We start from the raw sequence: 16,675 nt of genomic DNA on the forward strand, positions 1-16,675 counted from the left end.
GTCAGCGATATTATACATGAACATTTTGAAAAAGCACAACCAGTTCAGTTAATTATTTTCTGTATTGATAAGTCATACAATTGGATACCTAGGTAAAACATTTTCCCATAATTGCGTTAGTGGAGAGGTAATAAGTACATTAATTCCTACAACAGGCTACCTACCTACAGCAGGCTAGATTACTCTGCCTCAGGGCACATTTAAGGAAGGCTGCAGGTGCAGTCTACACTACACGTTCTCCTACAGTTCGGCGCAGTAAGGTACATGGCTAGCATTCCATGAGAAGGAACAGGAAAATTAGGAATGTTGGCTGGCTGAATTCTTTACTCTAAAGGTTGGGTATTAAGTCATGTGAGCAAGTCCTCATGGGCTTCAATGTCTCTCGTTCCTTTGGCACGCAAGAAATGTAAACCATTTGTCATCAGTTGAGTTGATATTTCCGATGAGATAATGAAGACTACTAGCAAGTGTTGCCCATTGAGACTAGTTTAACACAGGAAAAGCCTTTCGCATCCTATGGAAATAAATACCAATATTGGATGGTATACAATTGACAGTATCACAGTGCACAATACAGCTGTCGATTTAAACAGACCTTTGCCGTTTTCATCACCAAGGGCTCAATTCATCATCGAAATTAAGGTAATTTCCGATATAAGCCGACATATGCACCGTTTACCGTGAATGCAGTCTGCTAACGCAGGAACATTGCCTTTAAATTTAAGTAACGCTGAACTTCCAAGAAACGGATTGAATAGAGCCCCTAGATTGCATTCAGGAATCACAACAGTACATCAATATTGCTTCATTTTCAGTGCAGTGACGGAGAGAAATTAATGATCAATAGTCTGTACTAATATAACCGCCATTCACACCACTCCACAGAAAACGTCTGAAACCATGTAATAAAGCATTTCGAACTTTCCCTTTAGGCCCAATAAGATTGCCAATGTTGTGATCTTGAATGCAGAATCAGTGTATATGTATTGTTTTCACACCCTCTCTACACACATGGCAATACCCATCCCTCCCCCGATGCAGAGAGAAGCCACGCCTCTCTGACCCCCAGTCCTCTGAAGCGCATGCAGAAGGGTTACCAGAACCCGGCAGCCAGACATGCCTATGGGGTGTCCCAGGGAGATGGCACCCCCACTCACATTCACCTGCGCAGGGATAGAGAGCAAAGATATGGGGTAACTGTTTGCCCTAAGCAATAGTGTGGAATTAATGGTACATTAAATTAGAGTAGTTACCTTATCTGGGTTGAGTCCAAGCTCTTTCACCACAGCGATGGACTGGGCAGCGAACGCTTCGTTTATCTCAAACAGGTCCACCTGATCCAGCTGCCAACCAGCCTTCTCAACCTGGTAAAGAATCAATGAAAACTACCTTTAGAATGAGCAGGATTATACCCTACTAGGCACCACACTGAGATACTTAGTTAATTGATCAGTTCAGTGATTGCCTAAATTCAACATACGTGGTCTTCCTGGTCGGTTAAATAAAGAAAGTGCCTGCGGCACTCCAGGACCAGGGTTGCCTGCCCTACAGCAATGCTATAGTTGTGCACGTCTGAACATTCCTAGCTGGTTTCTGATTGGTTCTCACCGCTTTCCTGATGGCTGGGATAGGCCCAGTTCCCATGATTGCTGGGTCGAGGCCGGCTTGTGCCCAGGAGGTGATTTTGGCCATTGGCTTGAGGCCTCTATTCTGAGCTTCTGATTGGCTCATGAGAACAGTTGCTGCGGCGCCATCATTTATACCTGAGGGAATGCATAGAAATGAATAGAACACAACGTGAGTTTAACGGGATGAAACCCTGTTGTATATCCCTGAAACATTTTAAGGTCATTACAATCTAGATCACTATGCAAGGAGAAACGGTGAAGAGTAATGTAACTGGAGTGGTCAACTGGAAAGCTGCCAAAGGACATTTGAGTTGAGGGATCTCACTGACATCATCACCGTGCGTCAAGGATGAGTGCCCCCTTCGTACCTGAGGCGTTGCCGGGGGTGACGGTGCCGCTGCCGTCCTTCAAGAAGCAGGGCCTCAGTTTGGACATGGCGTCCATGTTGCTGCCATGGCGAGGAAACTCATCTGCTTTCACCTCCACTGGGCCTGAGGAGAGATAGGAATGTTACATTACACTTAACCAATCTACAATCATGTAATTAAGCAGAGAAATATAGATGTTGGTTGTCTAACTTGTGCCTAGATTCAATCAGATCAAGTGTTAACCGGCGATAGCCGACACCCACAAAGCAGATGTTTTGGCGGTGCCGGAAGTGTAACTGCTGGAGCTGTCAAATCGGTGAGCAGCTGCTCTTGATCATTGTCACGAAGCCACACCTGTCCCACTCGCATTAGAAGTTCAGAACGAGAAAGTGTATATAAAGTGCTATATAAAAATAATGATGCTCAAATTGAAAATCATTCAACAAAATAATTAGGATTTCTATCACCCTAATCGAGGTGTAGATAACATCTCACATTCCAGTGTTCAAACAAGGCTGCATGGGATTTCTCTTAAAGCGACTCATTGCAGCCAATGGCAATGTCCGCTTTAGGTGTAATGCCAGGAGCCGCTTGTGGAATTGACAGCTCTAACGCAGTTCCACCTCCGACACCGCCAAAACCACCGCTATGCGTATGTCGGCTAAAGCGGATCTGATTGAAGAGCCCTCAGTGTGTCCCAACTCCAGTCCTTGAGTACCCCCAACAGCACACATTTCTGTTGTAGTCCAGGACAAACTCACCTGATTCAACTCATTGAGGGCTTGATGATTAGTTTACAAATTAAATCAGGTATGCTTGTCCGGGGCTACAACAAAATGGGTGCTGTTGGGGATACTCAAGGACTGGAGTTGGGAAACACTGGTCTAACTCATTTATAAGGAATGGTGGTTAGACATATAAGAAACAATGATTTGAGCACACTTGAGGTAATAATAATAATAATATGCCATTTAGCAGACGCTTTTATCCAAAGCGACTTGAGCAAGGCACTTGCTCCTGTAAGTCGCTCTGGATAAGAGCGTCTGCTAAATGACTAAAATGTAATAAATTCTGAACTTCACAGGGTGGTGAAACATTCATGGACATTTCGCTAGCTAGCTTGCTGTTGCTAGCTAATTTGTCCTGGGATATAAACATTGGGTTGTTATTTTACCTGAAATGCACAAGTTCAGCTTTCAATCAACCACGTGGATATATGCTCTTAAAAACCAATGAGGAGATGGGAGAGGTGGGAGGTCTCAGGGGGTTCACAAACCAGCACAACAGAATCCTTGCCTTTTCTGGACGGCACCATGACCGGAACGATCTCCTGATCAAAATGTCCTGCTTTCTGGGCAGCCTCGGTCCTGTTCTGGGATTGGGCAGCAAACTGGTCCTGAGCCTCGCGACTCACGCCCCACTGCTTAGCCACATTCTCAGCTACGTACAGAAAGACAACATTAGCCTACTGGTTTGCGACACTCCAATGTTCCTCCTTGTTGTACTGAAAAATATCAGTTGCATTGAATTCAATAACAATGTGACTCTGGTCGCCTGACCTGTGATGCCCATGTGGTAGCACTGGAAGGCATCGGACAGTCCGTCAGAGATGATAGAATCCTGCATGGTGGCATCGCCCATCTTTACTCCGGCCCGCATCTGCACTGTGTGGGGAGCCTGGGGGGTCAAAGGATAAACAGTTATTGCAGATTAATAGGGGCATTTGGCAGAAATTGCCTTGTGGCTGGGCCTAAGTAAAAGTGACTGGGCCTACATTTTCCTGGAAAAATACCATGACACATTTAAGTGAAAATTAGTGCAATCGCATTGCATCATTTAAGACAACACAAGTTAAACGTTACCAAGAAACACCACACATTTCCCTTGGCAAACAAGCCCATTAGAATTGGCAAGTATGCAGCGTAACTACACAACCGCTAGATTGGATAGTCATAAATTAGGCTAATAATATAAATCACTCACTAGCTAGGTTTCTATCCAATTTGCAACAGATTTTCATGCGAATATTCAAAAATCTTTCCACCAGAGATGTTTCTGACTTATTGCGGATAAAAGTCTGTGCTCGCATTTAACTCTACTGATGGTTTTGTCACAAAAAATGTGGTCTTGGCAATTTCGATCTAGCCAACAACTCGCAGATACAGTGTGGGTAGGCTACCTACATTGAGATTATTATGGATAAGCGCGATATTATTTTTATGTCAAACGGCAGCCAAGCATCGATCATCACGTCACCAGAATGTCATGCTGACCACCGCCTATGAGCGTTGCAAAATAAATGTACACATACATTCAATCATTTCATCCAAACTGCTCGCGAGCGTCTGCGTAGCCAGGCGCTAAAATAGAACTTGGTTCTATTTTTGATGCATGACCCGCTGCAAGTCCCACCTCTCCCATCTCCTCATTGGTTTTTAAGAGCATATATCCACGTGGGTGATTGAAAGCTGAACTTGTGCATTTCAGGTAAAATAACCCAATGTTTATATCCCAGGACAAATTAGCTAGCAACAGCAAGCTAGCTAGCAAAATGGCCATGAATGTTTCACCACCCTGTGAAGTTCAGAATTTATTACATTTTAGTCATTTAGCAGACGCTCTTATCCAGAGCGACTTACAGGAGCAATTAGGATTAAGTGCCTTGCTCAAGGGCACATTGACAGATTTTTCACCTAGTCGGCTCGGGGATTAGAACCAGCGACCTTTCGGTTACTGGCACAACGCTCTTAACCACTAAGCTACCTGCCGTACCCTAATAAACTGCATGCTGAGGAATATTTCTGCCTTTTTGTAGAGAAAAACTCATTCTGATTGGCTGGGCCCCTGCCCAGTCAAGTGAAATCCATAGATTAGGGCCTAATTTATTTATTTCAATTGACTGATTTCCTTATATGAACTGTAACTCAGCAAAATCTTTGAAATTGTTGTGTTTATATTTTTGTTCAGTATATCATCGCGTGACAATTTTCTGTCTGCATTTATAAAATTGTACCGGCATATCCTGTTTCCATCAGCCCGGTCGTGACTTTTTTCATTCATTAGGTCATTCATCCATCCGCATGAAATGGTTGGATGGAAACCTGGTTACTGTTCTCAAAAAAGCGTTTATTTTCCTTTCTTTGCACACTTTCAGACTGGAGGAGGAAATTATTGTCCTAAACTTTCCCGTGGCGCTGACTCACCCAATGATAAAGACAGTGAATATTCACACTCGCAGGGGATATGGCCAATGCTCTCCACTAGAGTCAAGAGATTAATTATCCTGGTGTAGGCTACTAATGGGAAATAACTACCCTACACTTCACACTTAAATCATTTGAAAGGATAATTCGGAATATATGTGACATTTGTGTTTTTCTCACAATTGAATTTTGAAATATTGCGATAGTCCTAGACCTATTTTAAATGCTTCTCACTAACAGCCACAACTCGAAAATCAGCTATTTGATACTTGCCGCACTCACGCTGCCCAAATGGCAGGCTTCCCAACTGTAGGCTATGCGCTTGTGATTTAAGGATGTGATTGCGATAAACCAATTACATCCCAGGAAACTCCTACTGCATTTTCAACATTTCCGATTAGTCAGGAGACAATACAACCAACAAATGAAGTTTATTTATTTTTGATTGGGTGGGCCAGGCCCTGCCGTGGCTTCTCCTCTGGTAGAATGGTATACATTTCACCCCATCTTTCTCTCTCGCACTCCACCATCTCTCTCCCCCCATTTATCTCAGTTTTACCCGGCTCATGCTCTCCATGCCTCCTGCTACCACCACGGTTGACTCTCCAGTCTGGATGGACTGAAACCCCAGACACACAGCCTTCAGCCCAGATCCACACACCATCTGGCAGCTCCAGGCAGGCACCGGGTAGGGGATGCCCGCAGCAACACTGGCCTGTCGGGCTGGGTTCTGCCCATGACCTGGGAAGGAGAGAGCAGGGGAGAGGAGAAGAGAGAGAGAGGGAAGGGAGAAAAGAGAGAGAGGTAAGATAGGATGAGGCGGGTTAAAGCAACTAAGTACACTAGTTCACATGACACAGCACTATAGTAATGAAAACCCTTTCACACTAATTAAGTAGTAAGTCAGCTCTGATAAAAGGACAGTAGTCTGTTCCGGTCTAAGCCTTTACCCGCAGTCAGCACGTGCCCCATGATGACTTCAGACACCTCCTCAGGCTTCAGGTTGACTCTCTTCAGAACATCCTTGATCACCACCGAGCACAGGTCTTGGAGGGGCACACTGGATAAAGCACCATTGAAAGAGCCTGTGAAACGAGCGAATATAATTGAGACTATATACAGTACCCACAAAAAGAGCAGGGCATTGATTGTATGATATCATGGGTTCAAAAAGGCCTAGCTGGGTTTTGAGAAATGCACTTGGCCATTAATATGATTGCTTCCATGGTGTGACAGCACTCTCCCATTGCATTACATCAGAGTCTCAAACAACAAGAGAATACATGTTATTAACAAAGGTGTCAATTAGGTTGCAATATTCCAACATTTCTTACAAAGACACCATCCAACTAAAACACGCCCAACCCCATTCATGGTTTCATCTCCAGCCTATCGTAAATAGCCGCTGGTCCATGGTACTATGACCAACAGCCAATCGCTGTCTCGAGGATCTGGGCAGAAGGTGAGGCGACCAATCAAGGTTCCGAAAAAGCGAATCCCATTGCAAATTTTCCCGTGGTTCAGTTACATTTAAACATGTTTAACAAATAAGACAATTTTCATTACACTACACACAAAACCAGGACTGGACAATTTGCAAGATCGGTAAAACAGCGTTACAATTCAAATCTTGTGTGATAAGGAAATGTAACAAATAAACATACAGCCGTAGCTAGCTGTGTTGCAAATGATTGCCAATACAACTAGTGTGGAATCAGACAGATTCAATAGATGTATTTACCAATAGGGGTCCTTGCAGCAGAAACGATGACAACAGATTCGGTGTTCATGATGACAGCTATAGCTAGTTTGCAATCCTTCAGATTTCGCTGTGTGCTGCTCGGTTTCGTCTTGTATGTCGTCAGTGGCGTGGTGTCAACGATGTTCTATTATATTGACAAGATAGTCGAGTGACCGCTCTAACAATGGAAATAAATGTCCTCAAACATGGAAGGCAGGCAGGAGGTTGAAGGGAAAACACTATTTTCACACCACTTCGATACCGAAGTGACTTTTTCGTCGTAGGTTAGGATAATTAACGTAGCAGGTTCGGGGACTGAGGGTACGGTTAAGGTTAGCGAAAATGCTCTGCTAACATGCTACGAAAATCATTTTGTGTCGAAGTGGTGTGAAAAGAGTGTCCCAATATGATCCACATGCTTTCATATCGGTATATTCCTAACCATTGACCAAATTCGACACTCAATCATTGACCTCCATACAAATATTCCTTACTTCGGGGTCTTATTTTCGTGGACAGATATTGGGCTGAGTAAACCCTCTCGCTTCTCCTCTTCCTCTCTGGTAGTGTAGTCACAGGGTTAGTTATACAAAGATTTAGTGTAGTGGCCCGCTAGCGCAATGACAGTATATGAATTGACAAAACCATCGATCACGTGACACCATTCAATCGAATGTGAAGAGCGAGAGGTTTCACCACAGATAGAATAATGAGACAGATATAAATGTGAAGTATCCCGTTGCCGTTAGTGGGAGAAGATGGAGCGAGATAGATTTTGGCCAACATTCTGCTAATTTTGTCATCGATTAAACATTTCATCTCCATACAGTTTTCTGTTTCCAAAACTAAAATCTGTAACAAACAAAGTGGACTGCGTTCTGTAGACTTTACTCTTTACCAAAGTTTCAAAAAATTGCGTTGTTTAGAAGGAGTGCAGGGCAATTTAAGTTATTGCACACTCCCACTTCACAAAGTAGGCGTTCCCTAACGGAAATATGCAAAACACTGCTAGAACGCGCCAATAGGATCTCACTAGCTCGTGCTTGGCTCTGCCCACCTCCTTTCTTGTTCTGCCCACTATGATTAACATTTACATTTACATTTTAGTCATTTAGCAGACGCTCTTATCCAGAGCGACTTACAGTTAGTGAGTGCATACATATATTTTTTTTTTTCATACCCCCCGTGGGAATCGAACCCACAACCCTGGCGTTGCAAACGCCATGCTCTACCAACTGAGCTACATCCCTGCCGGCCATTCCCTCCCCTACCCTGGACGACGCTGGGCCAATTGTGCGCCGCCCCATGGGTCTCCCGGTCGCGGCCGGCTACGACAGAGCCTCCCATTGGAAACAACAGGCTCTGGTCGATCTTGGGTTCGTTTATAAAACATATTTGGTTTCACCAAAAACGGTACAGTATGAAACTCTGTGGTTTTACTCTCGCTAATCTCGGTTTTTAGAAGTAAAATTCACTCGCGAAAGTTTGTCATTTACTGTCCACGAGAGATAACACTCTAGGCAAAATCTGTCCAAAATAAGGCCAAAGCGTTTCTATGGGTTTATTTTGGACCTAATGGCGCGTTCAAAACAAATGGGAACTCGGAACAATATGAGGTCAAATCATGACGTCAGTGATCTTCATGTCAGAAAGTGGGAGCTCTAGAAAGGGGCCTGAGTTTCCGAGTTGGAATGAGCATCTCATCATTATATACAGATCTCAGATAGCACTACATCAAGTATAGTCAATGGTAGGCTTCGAGGAGACTCCTATGGTAGCTACACCTACAGCTCATCCCTTGGCAGTAGTACTGTAGATTACTTTATCACTGACCTCAACCCAGAGTCTTTCAGAGCGTTTCCTAGTCAGCCCACTAACACCCCTATCAGATCACAGCAAAATCACAGTCTACCTGAACAGAGCAATACTCAATCATGAGGCATCAAAGCCAAAGGAACTGCACAATATTAAGAAATGCTATAGATGGAAGGAAAGTAGTGTAGAAACCTACCAAAAAACAATTAGGCAACAACAAATTCAATCCCTTTTAGACAACTTCCTGGACAAAACTTTTCACTGTAATAGTTAAGGTGTAAACTTGGCAGTAGAAACCCTAAACAGTATATTTGACCTTTCAGCTTCCCTATCAAATCAAAAAATGTCAAGCAGACAACCTAAGAAAATTAACAACAGTGACAACTGGTTTAATGAAGAATGCAAAAACCTAAGAAAGAAATTGAGAAACCTTTCCAACCACAAACATAGAGACACAGAAAACCTGAGTCTACGCCTTCACTATGGTGAATCATCTAGATACCGTTGCCCTAGAGCACACAAAAAACTATACATACCTCGGCCTAAACATCAGCGCCACAGGTAACTTCCACAATGCTGTGAACGATCTGAGAGACAAGGCAAGAAGGGCCTTCTATGCCATCAAAAGGAACATAACATTTGACATACCAATTAGGATCTGGCTAAAAATACTTGAATCAGTTATAGAACCCATTGCCCTTTATGGTTTTGAGGTCTGGGGTCCGCTCACCAACCAAGAATTCACAAAATGGTACAAACATCAAATTGAGACTGCATGCAGAATTCTGCAAAAATATCCTCAGTGTACAACATAAAACACCAAATAATACATGCAGAGCAGAATTAGGCCGATACCCACTAGATCAAAATCCAGAAAATAGCCTTTAAATTCTACAACCAGCTAAAAGGAAGCGATTCCCAAACCTTCCATAACAAAGCCCTCACCTAAAGAGAGATGAACCTGGAGAAGAGTCCCCTCTACCAGTTGGTACGGGGGCTCTGTTCACAAACACAAACAGACCCCACAGAGCCCCAGGACAGCAACACAATTAGACCCAACCAAATCATGAGAAAATACAAACATAATTACTTGACATATTGGAAAGAATTAACAAAAAAAACAGAGCAAACTAGAATGCTATTTGGCCCTAAACAGAGAGTACACAGTGGCAGAATACCTGACCACTCTGACTGACCCAAAATTAAGGAAAGCTTTGACTATGTACAGACTCAGTGAGCATAGCGTTGTTATTGAGAGTGGCCACCGTAGGCAGACCTGGCTCTCAAGAGAAGACAGGCTATGTGCACACTGCCCACAAAATGAAGTGGAAATTGAGCTGCACTTCCTAACCTCCTGCCAAATGTATGACCCTATTAGAGACACATATTTCCCTCAGATTACACAGACCCACAAAGAATTTGAAAACAAATCCAATTTGGATAAACTCCCATATCTGTTGGGTGAAATACCACAGTGTGCAATCACAGCAGCAAGATTTGTGACCTGTTGCCACAAGAAAAGGGCAACCAGTGAAGAACAAACACCATTGTAAATACAACCCATATTTATGTTTATTTTCCCTTTTGTACTTTAACTATTTGCACATCGTTACAACACTTTATATAGACATAATGACATTTGAAATGTCTATTATTTTGGAACTTGTGAGTGTAATATTTACTGTTCACTTTTTATTGTTTATTTCACTTTGGTTTATCCATTTCACTTGCAGCAATGTAAACATATGTTTCCCATGACAATAATGCCCCTTGAATTGAATTGATATTAGAGAAAGGAGGAGATGCGAATCCCAGTGGGCAATTAATGGAGGATCGTTTAACGTCCTACCCAGCAGACGGTCGACCAATCGCGTTCACATTGTCATGCTGCATCACATGGTTGCTGAAATAATCATCACGCAATCGCTTCTCAAATTTAGGGTATGATGCCACGTTCAAAACAACTGGGAACTCGGAAATCTTGTACTTCCGACATCAGTGTGTTCAATACAAGTAGGAACTGGGGGGGAAAAGTAGCTCTTACTGGGGAAATCGTTTTGAATGGTCATCCAACTCTGAATTCTGAATTGGAAACTCAGGAATCTTTCTAGAACTCTGACTTTCCGACCTGAAGATCACTGACATGATGATTTGGCCTCGTTTTTTTCAGAGTTTCCAGTTGCCTTGAAAGCACCATAAATCGAGAAACCTGGCTATTTTCCTGGAAAGTACATAATGTCACGATTCCAACGCAATATACTACAGAGAACAAGTTAATTATCTCACACCTCAGAAAATATATGTAATGTTTGTTTTTTGAGCTGGCGGCCAATTAAAACTCGTTGAAGGAGTTCTCTCTTTGTCCAAAAAACCTCCCAGAATGCATCGCGCGGCCCACGATGCACGGGCAACGTGCACAATGGGCGTTAATAGGATTCCAATGGAGTTTACCATCTCCTCAAAAGTACATCTTGGATGGGTAGCTGCAGTGTTGCCAACTCCTCAGAGCAGCTTACCCATCACTGCACCTGTACACAGGCTTTCTGAAATTAGCCCACCCAACTACCTCATCCCCATATTGTAACTCTGTGTTGTTGTTTTTATCGCACTGCTTTGCTTTATCTTGGCCAGGTCGCAGTTGTAAATGAGATAATGTTCTCAACTGGCTTACCTGGTTAAATAAAGGTTAAATAAAAAAAATATTAAAAAAACAATATGTGAGAATGCTATTCATTGACTACAGCTCAGCATTCAACACCATAGTGCCCTCAAAGCTCATCACTAAGCTAAGGATCCTGGGACTAAACACCTCCCTCTGCAACTGGATCCTAGACTTCCTGACGGGCCGCCCCCAGGTGGTAAGGGTAGGTACCAACATATCTGCCACACTGATCGTCAACAAGGGGGCCCCTCAGGGGTGCGTGCTCAGTCCCCTCCCGTACTCCCTGTTCACCCATGACTGCATGGCCAGGCACGACTCCAACACCATCATTAAGTTTGCTGACAACACAACAGTGGTAGGCCTGATCACCGACAACGATGAGACAGCCTATAGGGAGGAGGTCAGAGACCTGGCCGTGTGGTGCCAGGATAACAACCTCTCCCTCAACGTGACCAAGACAAAGGAGATGATTGTGGACTACAGGGAAAAAAAAGAGGACTGAGCACGCCCCCATTCTCATCGACGGGGCTGTAGTGGAACAGGTTGAGAGCTTCAAGTTCCTTGGTGTCCACATCACCAACGAACTATCATGGTCCAAACACACCAAGACAGTCGTGAAGAGGGCACAACAAAGCCTATTCTCCCTCAGGAGACTGAAAAGATTTGGCATGGGTCCTCAGATCCTCAAAAAATTCTACAGCTGCACCATCGAGAGCATCCTGACTGGTTGCATCACCGCCTGGTATGGCAACTGCTTGGCCTCTGACCGCAAGGCACTACAGAGGGTAGTGCGTACGGCCCAGTACATCACTGGGGCCAAGCTTCCTGCCATCCAGGACCTCTATACCAGGCGTTGTCAGAGGAAGGCCCTCAAAATTGTCAAAGACTCCAGCCACCTTAGGCATAGACTGTTCTCTCTGCTACCGCACGGCAAGCGGTACCGGAGTGCCAAGTCTAGGTCCAAAATACTTTTCAACAGCTTCTACCCCCAAGCCATAAGACTCCTGAACAGCTAATCATGGCTACCCGGACTATTTGCACTGCCCCCCCACCCCATCTTTTTACGCTGCTTCTACTCTGTTAATTATTTATGCAGTCACTTTAACTCTACCCACATGTACATATTACTTCAACTACCTCAACTAGCCGGTGCCCCCGCACATTGACTCTGCACCGGTATCCCCTGTATATATAGCCTCCCTACTGTTATTTTAATTTTACTTTTGCTCTTTTTTTCTCGACATCTTTTTTGTTGTTGTTTTATTTTACTTTTTTATTAAAAATAAATGCACTGTTGGTTAAGGGCTGTAAGTAAGCATTTCACTGTAATGTCTGCACCTGTTGTATTCGGCGCATGTGGCCAATACAATTTGATTTGATTTTAAGTGTGTATTGTTATAAGTGTGATGCACGTAACATCCTGGCAACTTTGAGAAAAAACACTTTATATTGGTATACACTGCTCAAAAAAATAAAGGGAACACTTAAAATAACACATCCTAGATCTGAATGAATGAAATAATCTTATTAAATACTTTTTTCTTTACATAGTTGAATATGCAGACAACAAAATCACACAAAAATTATCAATGGAAATCAAATTTATCAACCCATGGAGGTCTGGATTTGGAGTCACCCTCAAAATTAAAGTGGAAAACCAGAATACAGGCTGATCCAACTTTGACGTAATGTCCTTAAAACAAGTCAAAATGAGGCTCAGTAGTGTGTGTGTGTGGCCTCCACGTGCCTGTATGACCTCCCTACAACGCCTGGGCATGCTCCTGATGAGGTGGCGGATGGTCTCCTGAGGGATCTCCTCCCAGACCTGGACTAAAGCATCCGCCAACTCCTGGACAGTCTGTGGTGCAACGTGGCGTTGGTGGATGGAGCGAGACATGATGTCCCAGATGTGCTCAATTGGATTCAGGTCTGGGGAACGGGCGGGCCAGTCCATAGCATCAATGCCTTCCTCTTGCAGGAACTGCTGACACACTCCAGCCACATGAGGTCTAGCATTGTCTTGCATTAGGAGGAACCCAGGGCCAACCGCACCAGCATATGGTCTCACAAGGGGTCTGAGGATCTCATCTCGGTACCTAATGGCAGTCAGGCTACCTCTGGCGAGCACATGGAGGGCTGTGCGGCCCCCCAAAGAAATGCCACCCCACACCATGACTGACCCCAGACCGGTCATGCTGGTGGATGTTGCAGGCAGCAGAACGTTCTCCACGGCGTCTCCAGACTCTGTCACGTCTGTCACATGTGCTCAGTGTGAACCTGCTTTCATCTGTGAAGAGCACAGGGCGCTAGTGGCGAATTTGCCAATTTTGGTGTTCTCTGGCAAATGCCAAACGTCCTGCACGGTGTTGGGCTGCAGTGTTCCCTTAATTTTTTTGAGCAGTGTATATTTTTCAAATAACGTGATGTATCCACCAATCCAAAGAGAGAAATAGGTGGGAGGCCGTTCCACTCTGTGGACAATGAGTCCCGTTGTTAGGTAGAATGCCTAAGCATCTTCTAATTATATCCATACCTCTGATTGAAGCCAAATGAAGTTGGTTAAGATTTAACACACAATTTTTTTGGGTGAGGCAAGACGAATTCGGTCGCTGAAGTCTACGCCCCTTAGTCGGTGATTGGTCAGCAGTAGCGATTCTTAAGTAAAGTATTTTGTCATTCAACGAGAGACGACTCGTTTTCATGCACATTTTTTCATTGAGAAATAATGCACCAAAACATCTTAGCTAGTTAGATGTAAAATTGCGCGACTAAGACCTTGATAAAAACGTATAAATGAATGACAGATTTCTTGAGTTATTTTAGATTTATTCAGACTATTTTGAGGAAGCGTATACTGGCTACGGCATCTTTTTTAAGGGAGCATGCCAGCATCCTCATTCAGTTCGCCTAGCCGACTTCGATTTTAAAATAATCGGCTCAAGGACATACATCTGGTGTATTAGAAGCAATTATTGGTACCATCTTCTAAAAAAATGTTTTATTTAAATGAACATTGACCACGAACTTTGCAATTTTTCCATTCCCTATAACGATGCCTGCATTACCGCGGTCGGCCTTGAACTTCCGTGTCAACATTACAAATCTTTTCTAAGATGTGAGATGATTCACTTTCTATCTGAGGGGGGGGGGGTACACTAATATTTAACAAAAGACAAAAGTAACGCTCCAAAAACTCATTAATTCCTTAACCTTTTTAATTTATATATGTACTAGGAAGCTAAGTGTTTATTTCTTGGGCTTCAGGAATGTGACAGAAAAAGTGCTGCAGGGCTTCAAAAAGAAAAAAGTAAACTGTTTGAAAGTACAAGGGGGATGTCGGGGAACAAATGCCGTGGTCAAGGCTACGATGGCGCCAGTGCAATGAGTGGAGCTTACTCAGGTGTTCAAAAGCTCATATTAGACCGAAACTGGGCAGAATGTAGGAGTGCTTCAAATACAGCAGTTCTACAACATCTTTAATTGCACCTCTCATCCTCCTTAATTGCCGGCGTCATCACGTTGCGGAAAGAGTAACTGTAGGAAGCTCTGAAGACAGGTCGTTTGGACACTGGACAGCCAATACATTGGCAGACGTAAACAGATTATCATATTTAGTAGACAACAGTTCTTGAGGGCTTGAACAAAAAAAGCGGTTTGCGATTTTCATTCATACTGGTGAACCGGCGTTTGAGTTGTGTGGTTGCAATATCAACAGTCCCTTATCTCTGGTATATCTTGGCATGCATCATTCAAGACTAAGTTAAAATTGTGTGCAGCGCAATGGACATATAATGCACAATGTCTCAGGAAAGACTGTCTGGGTTGGCAATGCTCAATATGAAAACAGGTCCAACCTGGACCTACAGGCCATGGTGAAAAAAAGGAGGAGACCGGGGAGTCTCTCAAATCGGATTTTATTTGATTTAGGCCAAATTTAATGTACCTTGAATATTGCAGCCCATTTGTGTAGGCTATTTGCCAGACAAAACCTGCTGAGTTCAACAATAAATAATATTTATCCTCAAGCCTACTACTTTTTTCCTCATTGTTAGAAAACCTAAATCGCAGCTAAAAAATGGGAATAAAGCTATAGGTAGTTCACTGCATAATCAAACAGTCCCTAGTAGCCCACGCTAGTGTCTTGAGGGTGGACTGAATGTATTATTTGGAATTAATAGATAGGCTTTACACACAACAAATGTCTATCCAAGCTGGGAGAAAGCGCAAGGACAGCTCACGTAGGTTCAGGTAGCCTAATACAGGTCAGCTGTATATATATATATAAAAAAAAAATCAATTGGTAGCTGTTATTCTGTTCTATCTCAAATGTATTTGACAACCTGCAATGTTTCAATTTCCAACTTTAATTACTGAAAAAGTAATTACATTATGCCACCAGCCAGCAGTCGTAAAATGGCATTGCGACACCATGTATATCTTTGTGAAATGTTAGGCTTAACCTGAGAAATAGGCCTACCAATAAAGATTTATCCATTAGCTAACTCAAAGCTATGCCTTGGCAACGTAGAAAGCCTAACATGTATAGTCATGTTGCAATTTCAGAACCATGAACAGCGATCGGTAGTCTACTTTGTTAGTGGCTTTCTGGCTGACACATTCGAACGCCGACCTTGCGGGGCCTGTAATGCCAAATAATGTCCCCCAGCCAAAAAGTGTTGTCGCCGTCGTCGTCTGCAATTCATACACCGGCTTGTCTGGCTGGCATGTTTTTATTTTAAGGTGCCCTTCCCTTATCTACACTGAAATTTCATTAGTGCTCTATTATGATTCATTTTCTTCTATCTCGAATAGCTCATTAGTACACCCTTGTGGTTGAATATACAGTGCATTCGGAAAGTATTCAGACCCCTTCACTTTTTGCACATTTTGTTATGTTACATCCTTATTCTAAAATGGATTAAATCCCCCCCCATAAATCTACACACAATACCCCATAATGACAACGCAAACACAGGTTTTTAGACATAAAATAAAAATAAATGAATTATCACATTTACACAAGTGTTCAGACCCTTTACTCAGTACTTTGTTGAAGCACCTTTGGCAGCATTACAGCCTTGCGTCTTCTTGGGTATGACGCTACAAGCTTGGCACACCTGTATTTGGGGAGTTTCTCTCATTCTTCTCTGCAGATCCTCTCAAGCTCTGTCAGGTTGGATGGGGCGCATCGCTGCACAGCGATTTTCAGGTCTCTCCAGAGATGTTCGATGGGGTTCAAATCCGGGCTCTGGCTGGGC

At 43.4% G+C, this 16,675-nt stretch overlaps 1 protein-coding gene across 1 annotated transcript; it reads right to left on the reverse strand.

The window, feature by feature from the left end:
* Nucleotides 1-43: 43 nt before the first annotated feature.
* On the reverse strand, nt 44-7,510 carry LOC311114676 (acetyl-CoA acetyltransferase, cytosolic-like). Its single transcript, XM_084189916.1, has 9 exons — nt 6,941-7,510; nt 6,150-6,284; nt 5,759-5,940; nt 3,556-3,673; nt 3,293-3,436; nt 1,997-2,119; nt 1,609-1,763; nt 1,254-1,364; nt 44-1,163 (listed from the first exon to the last, which is right to left on the reverse strand). The coding sequence occupies exons 1-9, from the start codon at nt 6,987-6,989 to the stop codon at nt 993-995; spliced, it is 1,188 nt and encodes a 395-aa protein (XP_084046042.1). The 5' UTR covers nt 6,990-7,510; the 3' UTR covers nt 44-992.
* Nucleotides 7,511-16,675: the final 9,165 nt, after the last annotated feature.

Source organism: Coregonus lavaretus (assembly GCF_964263955.1).
Source record: "Coregonus lavaretus genome assembly, contig: HAP1_SCAFFOLD_950, whole genome shotgun sequence".
Classification (NCBI taxonomy): Eukaryota; Metazoa; Chordata; class Actinopteri; order Salmoniformes; family Salmonidae; genus Coregonus; species Coregonus lavaretus.